This window comes from Aotus nancymaae, unplaced genomic scaffold (assembly GCF_030222135.1).
Source record: "Aotus nancymaae isolate 86718 unplaced genomic scaffold, 86718_ANA_hifiasm-v0.15.2.pri h1tg000040l, whole genome shotgun sequence".
NCBI classification, from domain to species: domain Eukaryota; kingdom Metazoa; phylum Chordata; class Mammalia; order Primates; family Aotidae; genus Aotus; species Aotus nancymaae.
Genome location: NW_026988454.1, coordinates 124956839 through 124967869, shown reverse-complemented (window position 1 = coordinate 124967869; position 11031 = coordinate 124956839). Strand labels below are relative to the sequence as shown.

The window sequence follows — 11031 nt, the reverse complement described above, 5'->3', positions numbered from 1 at the left end:
GTTTAAAAAAAATTCTGGCCGGGCGCGGTGGCTCACGCCTGTAATCTCAGCACTTTGGGAGGCTGAGGTGGGTGGATCATGAGGTCAAGAGATCGAGACCATCCTGGTCAACATGGTGAAACCCCATCTTTAGAAAAATACAAAAAATTAGCTGGGCATGGTGGTGCGTGCCTGTAATCCCAGCTACTCGGGAGGATGAGGCAGGAGAATTGCCTGAACCCAGGAGGCGGAAGTTGTGGTGAGCCGAGATCGCACCATTGCACTCCAGCCTGGGTAACAAGAGCGAAACTCTGTCTCAAAAAAAAAAAAAAAAAAAAAAAAAAAAAAATTCTGGCCAGGCACAGTGGCTCATATCTATAATCCCAGCACTTTGGGAGGGCGAGGCAGGCAGATCACCTGAGGTCGGGAATTCAAGACCAGCCTGAACAACATGGAGAAACCCTGTCTCTACAAAAAATACATAATTAGCTGGTGTGGTGGTGTATGACTATAATCTCAGCTACTCCGGAAGCTGAGCCAGGAGAATCGCTTCGACCCAGGAGGCAGAGGTTGCAGTGAGCCGAGATCGGGCCATTGCACTCCAGCCTGGGCAACAAAAGCAAAACTCGGTCTCAAAAAAAAAAAAAAAAAAAAAAAAAATTCTGGCCAGGCACGGTGGCTCACGCCTATAATTCCAACACTTTGGGAGGCCAAGGCAGTCAGATCACAAGGTCAGGAGTTTGAGACCAGCCTGGCCACCATGGTGAAACCCCATCTCTACTAAAAATACAAAAATTAGCCAGGTGTGATGTCAGTCACCTGTAATCTCACCTACTGAGGAGGCTGAGGCACTTGAACCTGGGAGGCGGAGGTTGCAGTCAGCCGAGATCATACCATGGCACTACAGCCTGGACCACAGAGCGAGACTCTGTCTCAACAAAAAAAAAATTCTGTGACTACAGAAATTGCTGAAGTCATTGCTTTTTTTTTTTTAGTATAAGCATAGAGTCTCTAGAGGAAGTCATTCCTTTGACAATGACTTGATTAAATCCATATCAGGCAGAATATGAAAACCACCTAAGGATTAATTTGGATATTGTTCAAATTAATATTAATAAATGCTCCTCTTTTCAGAGAGCGGTTAGCATAATTATGGCCTTTATCTTTCCAAAAGCACTTGTCATTTAATTATTAGAGTGATTTTTCTGATTCTTTGTTAGATTCTTTGAGATAGCACAAATATTGTAGATTTTACTAAGACTATATTTTGATGAATCAAAACATCAAGTTCCCTACTCTCGAGGAGTAATTTTTAACCCACAACACATCTGAATGTTTACTAATTATCTTTTAAGCAGTTTTAAGTAAATCAAAGCTGTTTGCCAAGCAAGGTCCATGTTTTGTAACTTCCAGCTGTGAAGCCCCCACCATATAAAGCAGATATATTAAATGTTAATCACTTTAGCTCTAACTAATTAAATATTTAGTCCAGCAAAGACCTAGAAAAAGTGAAAAAGGAGTTGATTTAATGTATACACTTTTTTTTCTAAAAGACTTAAAGATCTACTAGAAACAACTATTTTAAATCACATCTCTCCCCAAATGGTTAAAAATCCAACTATTGATCCAGACTTTACCTTTGGAACCTTCAAGGTATAAGACCATTTGAAAAAAAACATCATCATCATAACCAGGATCAACGTTATTGCCAACATCATGGCTAATATTTATTAGACGTTTACTCTATGCTGGGTTATACGATTTACAAACAAGAGTTTTATTTGCTCCTTACAACAACCCTATGAGGTAGGTGCTGTTATTATCTCCATTCCATCTAAAGCTTAACAAGGTTAAGTAACTTGACCAATGCCACATAACTAGTAGTTGCCAGATACCAGAATTGAAACCAGGCTAACTCAGTTTAAAGCAATTGCCCCCAACCTTTATGTTGCCTAAGCCCACTTAATTCATTTAAATTCGGTATAAATTGACTTTAATTATGGCCTTTTTGTTGGGATCCATTATAGTCTTCTCTTTTATCAACAAATGTTGGATAAAGTATGCATTCAAGGAGGCCGGGCATGATAGCTCGATGGCTTGATGGCTCACGCCTGTAATCCCAGCACTTTGGGAGGCTGAGGCGGGCAGATCATGAGGTCAAGAGTTCAAGACCAGCCTGGCCAACGTGGCGAAACCCTGTCTCTACCAAAAATATGAAAAAATTAGCGGGGTGTGATGACGGGTGCCTGTAATCGTAGCTATTCAAGAGGCTGAGGCAGGAGGATCGTTTGAACCTGGGAGAGGGAGGTGGCAGCGAGCCGAGATCGAGATCGTGCCGTTGCACTACAGCCTGGGCGACAGGGCGAGAGACTCCATCTCAAAAAAAAAAAAATGCAATTCAAGAAATAGGAAGACAAAGTATAATGGAAAAGTAAATGAACAAAAAGGATTTTTAAAAAACAAGCCCCTATTGTCAGATTAGTAGCCAGTGAACCAACGCTCGGAGTCTGTTCATGAATCTGCGGTAGAACTACAGTTGTTTCTTGAAGGGTGGAAAAGGCTTTGAGTAAAAGTGGAGAGGTAGAGAGGGCAGGCCCAGGACAGGCTGATTGCCTCTGCAAAGGCAAAGGGTCTGGAAAGTGCTAGGTGAGTGGGAACAAATGGGAATAGTTTTGTTTGACTAAATTTGAGGGTTTGAGAAAGGAAAGGGAGTGTAGGAGGGATGGAAGTGGGTATCACATAGGTTTAATGAGGTCTTGTTCAGTGCCAAGGACAGTTTTAGACCCTGATAAGCAGAAAGCTTTGAATACTCAGGAGTTGAATTTGGGTCATTTCATCTCCTCTCTTAGCTGCTGTATGACCCTGTGCCATCCTACTTATGTTTCATTTTCCTATCTGCAAAAAGGGAATAATTCTGGTTCCCTTGGGTTTTCTCCTAGTCATAAAAAATGAATGAGCTCGGCCACAATACACAAACAAAAGGAAAATATGTAATATTTTGTAGGATAAATTCATAAAAGTTGTGGAGGATCTGGGCATTTTTATAAAGCGAGCACTGTAGAAAACTTTTAAAGGAAACATTTAAATTCACTAATGACGAACTACAGGGATCTTCATTTTTCCTTTAAATGGCAGGCACTTGAAAAAATTAAAATGGAATGTAGCTAGCTTTCAATGACTTAGGCCACTAACGAATATGGATTATATAGTATTTTAATTTACTCATTTCACACGTCGTTATCAACTCTACATGAAGTTTAAATGGACAAAGGATGCAAGTGGAATTGGTCAGTGTTCCGGGTTATTTCCAAGGGAGGCAGAGGGTGGGGGGTTTCCTTTGAGATAAGACATGGGGTTGGCCAATAATTGCTGGTATTGCCTGCCTGGTAATAACAGGCTGATGAAAAGGTGACTACAACGTGAAAACTGATTAAATCAAGCGCACTCTTCCACCCTCGTTTTAGATGAGGAATTTTCCGCCCTCACAGAAGGGGCTGAGGCAGCATCTGGCATCTCAACACTAACATTTGCTTCGTGATTTCCTCTTTGCCTGGCCCTTTGACACACATCTCTTCCCAGGAATCAGGATTCGCTGGTGCCTTTTTTGCATTTCTAAAATGGGAATCCCGCCTCTGAGCTTTTAGCCGGCCTGAACGACCGAGGGCTGCGTCCCCTTTCCCGCAGAAGCGGGGCTCCCCACTCCAGTTCTGTTCCAGGCCTATGACTCTTCCACTCCCTCCGTGACTCATGTCCTGCGGATCATTCGCTCCCGACGCGCCCCCCAGTACACAAACCCCCGGAATCCGCCCCCAGCCTACAGCGCGACGTCAGCCCGCCCCAGCCGACTTGGAGGTCTCGGGTCTGAGTCACACAGAAAGACCACCCTCGTCGGCATCCCCACACACAGTCACTGACACCCGGCGCGCCGGCCTCCCCGCCTGACACACCAACGCCCCTCGTCTCCGCGCAACTTGTTATGCTACGGCTCGAGCCCTTGACCCAAAAACCTCCGCGAAAGGGAGAGCCGCAGAGCCGGCCTCGGGCGGCCTTTGATGGCTTTGTTATTGTTTGGGTTTGAATCGATACGCCCCTCCCCATCCTTCCTCCGTCGCGGCCCTACACCCAGCTCCCGCCTCCCCCCACGCCCCGCGCCCCTCCCCCTCCATTTTGGCGCCTTTTCCTTCCCGCCACGTCGTGGCGGCGTAGAGACCATTCTGACCGCGGAACGGGCGGGGCGGGGGCGGGGCGCGCCGAGCTATGCAGATCAGTCGGTCCTCTGGTTGGCTGGAAACGCGCCAGCGGGGGTGGGGCCGGGGCGCGGCCAAGGCGCGCGCGGGGCGGGGGCCGAGGGGAGTCGCCCCGTCCCGCCGCTTCCCCACCCCCTCTCCTCCCTTGGCCGGCCCGGCTGCCGCGCTCCCCGCCTTGGCCTCCCGGAGAGGCCCCGCCCCGTCCCCGCCCGCCGCGCCCTCCCCGCGCGCCCTCCCCGCCGGCGCGCTCCTCCCCTTTACTCCTGGCTGCGGGGCGAGCCGGGCGTCTGCTGCAGCGGCCGCGGTGGCGGAGGAGGCCCGAGAGGAGTCGGTGGCAGCGGCAGCGGCGGGACCAGCAGCAGCAGCAGTCACGAACCTCCGGCCCTGCGACGCTGCCGCACGAGCCCCACGAGCCACTCATCCCGCCGCTCTCAGCTCTGCCGGACCCCGCTGGCGCGCCCTCCCGCCGCCAGTCCCGGCAGCGCCCTCAGTTGTCCTCCGACTCGCCCTCGGCCTTCCGCGCCAGCCGCAGCCACAGCCGCAACGCCACCCGCAGCCACAGCCACAGCCCCAGGCATAGCCATTGGCACAGCCCCGGCTCCGGCTCCTGCTGCAGCTCCTCCGGGCACCGTCCCTGCGCCGACATCCTGGAGGTTGGGATGCTCTTGTCCAAAATCAACTCGCTTGCCCACCTGCGCGCCGCGCCCTGCAACGACCTGCACGCCACCAAGCTGGCGCCCGGTGAGAGCACCCCCTTGCCACCGACCCGGGGATGCGGGGCGGCGGCGGGATCTCCTGGGTGGGGAGCTGCCGGCTCGCGGGCCGGCACTGAGTCCCCGTGCCTCCCCCTTTCCTAGGCAAGGAAAAGGAGCCCCTGGAGTCCCAGTACCAGGTGGGCCCGCTACTGGGCAGCGGCGGCTTCGGCTCGGTCTACTCAGGCACCCGCGTCTCCGACAACTTGCCGGTGAGTGGGCGCCCCGCCGTGGGGAGGACGCGCCGGGCGGGGGGCGCACGGGCGTGCTTTAGCCCGGGCGAGGGGACCTGACGAAGACTCTGGGGTTTCCAGGTGGCCATCAAACACGTGGAGAAGGACCGGATCTCCGACTGGGGAGAGCTGGTGAGTGCCCTACAGGAACGACCCCCAGGATGAGTGGGTGGGGTGAAGGGCACCCCCGACTCTCGCCCTAACGCGGCCCCCTCGCCTCTGCAGCCCAATGGCACCCGAGTGCCCATGGAAGTCGTCCTGCTGAAGAAGGTGAGCTCTGGCTTCTCTGGCGTCATTAGGCTCCTGGACTGGTTCGAGAGGCCCGATAGTTTCGTCCTGATCCTGGAGAGGCCCGAACCGGTGCAAGACCTCTTCGACTTTATCACGGAAAGGGGGGCCCTGCAGGAGGAGCTGGCCCGCAGCTTCTTCTGGCAGGTGCTGGAGGCCGTGCGGCACTGCCACAACTGCGGGGTGCTCCACCGCGACATCAAGGACGAAAACATCCTTATCGACCTCAATCGCGGCGAGCTCAAGCTCATCGACTTCGGGTCGGGGGCGCTGCTCAAGGACACCGTCTACACCGACTTCGACGGTGAGCCAGGCCGGGGTGGGAGCTGCCCAGGTGACTTGGCCCGGCCCAGCCCAGAGGCCTCGGCCAGCCTCCCGCGCCAGCCTTTTGTAAAGGTCATTGGGGCGCCTGGCTGGTTGCTAGCCGGGGTGGGACGCAGGAGAGCCTCCCAGCGTAGTAAAGCCGGGGATTTTCAGCCAGCTGAACCTGTAATGTTTCTGGCGTGATTTTATTCTTCAAGTGGAATTCAGTGAGTTCCAAGCTTTCCCAATGAATAAGAGGTTGTGGGCAACCGGCGGTAGCCCAGATTTCTAAAGTCTGACCCAGTTTCCCCGCCAGTAAAAGCAAGGGGGCGGGGGGAGAGGTGGAAATTGATGCCGGTTTTGTAATTTTTGTTTTGTTTTATAGGGGAGTTAGTTTTCTGTATGGTAGTTTTAGAGCTGCAGTTCTGTCCTCCTTTTTGATCTAGGGAAGGTTAAGGAATAGGAACAGTAGTTTCACTATTAGTACTGGTGGGTTTTTTTTGGGGGGGGCGGTGTTATGGGATGAGAGAGTCAGGAATGAGTGTTGTGAAATAAGATCTGTCGCTGGTTTGAAAATTAGTTGGGTGTCTCCGCAGAGAGAATGAAAACCTATCCTAGGGAGGGGCTTGGAGCGGGTTCTTTCAGAAAAGAAGGAATGGAGAGCCTGAGATCAAAGCTGCGGAGGATGGGTCATCATTTGAGCGGCTTAACCTAACAAACGACAGCCTTTCAAAACTTGTGACTCGGGCTTGTGGTTTATGTTTATTTGCCCTTGGAGGACGCTGGGTTGGGCTGCATTTTTTGTATTTAACAGTTAATGGCTGGCCGGGTCCTCCCATGTTTTTTCCTTCAAGTCTTTGCTGCCCCCTGGTGAGCACCAGCGGCATGGCCCCTCCTTTTTTTTTTTTTTTTTTTACTACCCAAAGTTTGTAAACAGGAATCACGTGGTCTGAAACCAAGCCTGCAGCTCTGTCTACCTTTCCAGTCTAGAGAGGAAAGGGTGTGGGTGTCTGCCTCTGTGTGCAGCGGGTGGGGAGGAAGGCCTCCCAAAGGGCACCCTGACTTAGGATGTTGTGCAAGCATCCTTGCTTGGATTCTGTCAGCCATGAGAATCTCACCCGGGCTCCTGGGTAGTGGTGAATGCAGTTTAAGGATAATCTGTGGGATACCTTTCTTCTTGATTGTGCAGACAAGCATCCCTTCATCCTCTGCAGGCAGTCTTGCCCAATAGCGCCTCAGGCTTTGGTTCTGTGGCCAGCCGTGTTTGTTTCTTGGAGCAGTTTGTAAAGAATTTCAGTTTATGGTTTAGGCTACTAGGGAGGTGGGTAACGCTTTGGATTGAGAGTTACCCTAAGCTGCACCTCCACTCTCCTTAGCCCAGGGGGGGAAATGGAGTTCAACCAGAGAGAAGGGATTTTTTTTTTTTTTTTTAAAAGAGGTATATATATCACCTGGTTGCTTTGTGCTTATTTTTGCTGAAAGTGTGTTTTCTGTTCCCTTGGCTCACAGGGACCCGAGTGTATAGCCCTCCAGAGTGGATCCGCTACCATCGCTACCATGGCAGGTCGGCAGCGGTCTGGTCCCTGGGGATCCTGCTGTATGATATGGTGTGTGGAGATATTCCTTTTGAGCATGACGAAGAGATCATCAAGGGCCAAGTTTTCTTCAGGCAGAGGGTCTCTTCAGGTAACTGATGGAAGCCCCTGGCTGCGGGGTAGCTATCAGTTCTCATGGGACAGTTTTGAAATTCCGGTAGTGCTTCAGCTGGGCGCAACGGCTCACACCTGCAATCCCAGCACTTTAGGAGGCCGAGGCAGGCGGATCACCTGAGGTCAGGAGTTTGAGACCAGCCTGAACAACATGGAGAAAGCCTGTCTCTACTAAAAATACAAAATTAATCAGGCATGGTGGCGAATGCCTGTAATCCCAGCTACTCGGGAGGCTGAGACGGGAGAATCGCTTGAACCTGGAAGGCGAAGATCGCGCCATTGCACTCGAGCCCGGGCAACAACAGTGAAACTCTGTCTCAAAAAAAAAAAAAAAGAAAGAAAAAGAAATTCTGGAGAGCAAAGCTCTCCAGTAGATGCCATGACTCTTGACTTAGAATTCTAGGCCAGTGATTTATAGTTGAGAGCCAGCCCCATAAGTCACATGGTTTACACTTGAGCTTTTCTTGAGAAGTCAGAGGAAGAGCACTTGTGAGCATATTAAGAAGAAAAGGCAATCTGGCTTCCCCAAAAAGGTTTTTTCTTTTTTTTTTTTTGAGACGGAGTTTCGCTTTTGTTACCCAGGCTGGAGTGCAATGGCACGATCTTGGCTCACCGCAACCTCCGCCTCCTGGGTTCAGGCAATTCTCCTGCCTCAGCCTCCTGAGTAGCTGGGATTACAGGCACGCGCCACCATGCCCAGCTAATTTTTTGTATTTTTAGTAGAGACGGGGTTTCACCATGTTGACCAGGATGGTCTCAATCTCTTGACCTCGTGATCCACCCACCTCGGCCTCCCAAAGTGCTGGGATTACAGGCTTGAGCCACCATGCCCGGCCCAAAAAGGTTTTTTAAGGTACCAGCAGAAACCCAATAACTCCTGGCTTTTTTGCCAGGAAATATCTTTTTGCGTCTCCTTTAAGGCAGTAGCTCCAAATATTTTGGTACCAGTGACCTCACTGTGGGTAGTGTTCGTGTTTGTGAGTTGGTAGGTGAATTGAATCATCTCATCCTGCTCAGTGGTGTCTCATCAAAATCTCTTGTCGTCATACTTGCTATTTTTCTGATGAGTGGGTGTCGTGGGAAAGGCCCCCGCTATTGAAGTTTGAAAACCACAGGTTTAAGAGGGGAGTCAGTTTTTAGCTGAAAGCAGACTGGAGGATCCAGATATCAGTTAATAACTTCCCATTGAAGGGTACCTGGCACAGTGTTCTAGAAAGTGGTTGACCTCCCTGGGACCCCAGACTTGTGGGCCTCTGGGAAGCAAATGGGGAAGACCTTTGCAGTATAAAAACAAGTTGAGTCATTCGTAACCTCTCTCTATCCTCCTTTCTGCAGAGTGTCAGCATCTCATTAGATGGTGCTTGGCCCTGAGACCGTCAGATAGGCCAACCTTCGAAGAAATCCAGAACCATCCATGGATGCAAGATGTTCTCCTGCCCCAGGAAACTGCTGAGATCCACCTCCACAGCCTGTCACCAGGGCCCAGCAAATAGCAGCCTTTCTGGCAGGTCCTCCCCTCCCTGTCAGATGCCCGAGGGAGGGGAAGCTTCTGTCTCCAGCTTCCCGAGTACCAGTGACACTTCTCACCAAGCAGGACAGTGCTTGATACAGGAACAACATTTACAACTCATTCCAGATCCCAAGCCCCTGGAGGCTGCCTCCCAACAGTGGGTAAAGGAGACTCTCCAGGGGTCCTAGGCCTCAACTCCTCCCGTAGATACTCTCCTTCTCATAGGTGTCCAGCATTGCTGGACTCTGAAATATCCCGGGGGTGGGGGTGGGGGGGTCAGAACCCTGCCATGGAACTGTTTCCTTCATTACAAGTTCTGCTGAATGCCACAATGGGTCAGGTAGGGGGGAAACAGGTTGGGATGGGATAGGACTAGCACCATTTTAAGTCCCTGTCACCTCTTCCGACTCTTCTGAGTGCCTTCTGTGGGGACTCCGGCTGTGCTGGGAGAAATACTTGAACTTGCCTCTTTTACCTGCTGCTTCTCCAAAAATCTGCCTGGGTTTGGTTCCCTCTTTTTCTCTCCCGTCCTCCCTCACCTCCTTCATATGAAAGGTGCCATGGAAGAGGCAACAGGGCCAAATGCTGAGCCACCTGCCCTTTCTTCTGCCTCCTTTAGTAAAACTCCGAGTGAACTGGTCTTCCTTTTTGGTTTTTACTTACTGTTTCAAAGCCAAGACCTCACACACACAAACAATGCACAAACAATGCAAATCTACAGAAAAGCTGTAAATGTGTGTACAGTTGGCATGGTAGTATACAAAAAGATTGTAGTTGCTCTAAGTTTTTACAAATTCTGCCTTTAAGTTATTTTATCTGCTTTTTTTTGTTTTGTTTTGAAAGATGCGCATTCTAACCTGGAGGTCAATGTTATGTATTTATTTATTTATTTATTTGGTTCCCTTCCTGTTCCAAGCTTCCATAGCTGCTGCCCTAGTTTTCTTTCCTCCTTTCCTCCTCTGACTTGGGGACCTTCTGGGGGAGGGCTGCAACGCTTGCTCTGTTCGTGGGGTGACGGGACTCAGGCGGGACAGTGCTGCAGCTCCCTGACTTCTGTGGGGCCCCTCGCCTACTTACCCAGGTGGGTCCGGGCTCCATGGGTGGTGGGGAGGGGCATTGCTGACTGTGTATATAGGATAAATATGAAAAGCAGTTCTGGATGGTGTGCCTTCCAGATCTTCTCTGGGGCTGTGTTTTGAGCAGCATGTAGCCTGCTGGTTTTATCTGAGTGAAATACTGTACAGGGGAATAAAAGAGATCTTATTTTTTTTTTTATACTTGGCATTTTTTGAATAAAAACCTTTTGTCTTAACTTGTGGCTTCTAGTTGTTGTCTATGCAGAGGCATTACTAGCCTGTGTTTATTGAGCATTTGGTAAGTGCCAAAGAATTGGAGGAGAAAGGAATTTTCAGCCTAAATCTGGCTTCCTTCAACATTAGTAGTTCTGGGATAGTCATCTTCCTGCAACTAATGTCTGGTCGAGGGGTAGGACCAATATTGTCAAGATTTGGCCAATGTGGGCAATATCTGGTAGGCGGGGCCTAATCAGTTAACCTTTTCCAGATTAAAATATTAAAGCTATGCAAATAGGATACATGTGACCATTTTCAAGTGTTCAGTAGTCATTTATGGTTAGTGGCTACCTCATATAAAACCTATCATTGCAGAAAGTTCTGTTAGACAGGGCTGATCTAGAGATAACAGATAACATACCTGGCCAAGTGCGATGACTCACTCCTGTAATCCCAGCACTTTTGGAGGCCAAGGTGGACAGATCACTTGAGGTCAGGAGTTAAGAGACAAACCTGGCCAACATGGTGAAACCCTGTCTATACTAAAACCAAAAATTAGCCAGGCATGGTGGCAGGCGCCTGTAATCCCAGCTCCTCCAGAGGCTGAGGCAGGAGAATGGTTTGAACCCAGGAGGCAGAGGTTGCAGTGAGCTGAGATGGTGCCATTGTACTACAGCCTGGGGTACCAGAGTGAGACTTTGTCTCATAAAAAAACCCA

The 11031-nt window shown here is 50.3% G+C and overlaps 1 protein-coding gene across 1 annotated transcript; it reads left to right on the top strand.

The window, feature by feature from the left end:
• The first annotated feature begins 4485 nt into the window (after positions 1–4485).
• On the top strand, positions 4486–10333 carry PIM1 (Pim-1 proto-oncogene, serine/threonine kinase). The gene is made up of 6 exons (XM_012464329.3): positions 4486–4967; positions 5084–5190; positions 5293–5343; positions 5437–5803; positions 7312–7488; positions 8847–10333. Exons 1-6 carry the CDS (start codon positions 4886–4888, stop codon positions 9002–9004), a joined length of 942 nt encoding a protein of 313 aa, XP_012319752.1. The 5' UTR covers positions 4486–4885; the 3' UTR covers positions 9005–10333.
• The last annotated feature ends 698 nt before the right edge of the window (positions 10334–11031 follow it).

Excerpts from the sequence above, each read along its gene's own strand:
- PIM1 (XM_012464329.3), top strand. The coding sequence starts at position 4,886 with ATGCTCTTGTCCAAAATCAACTCGCTTGCCCACCTGCGCGCCGCGCCC. Across the intron at positions 4,968-5,083 it reads CGCCACCAAGCTGGCGCCCG|GCAAGGAAAAGGAGCCCCTG; the intron begins GTGAGAGCACCC and ends CCCCTTTCCTAG. Across the intron at positions 5,344-5,436 it reads TCTCCGACTGGGGAGAGCTG|CCCAATGGCACCCGAGTGCC; the intron begins GTGAGTGCCCTA and ends TCGCCTCTGCAG.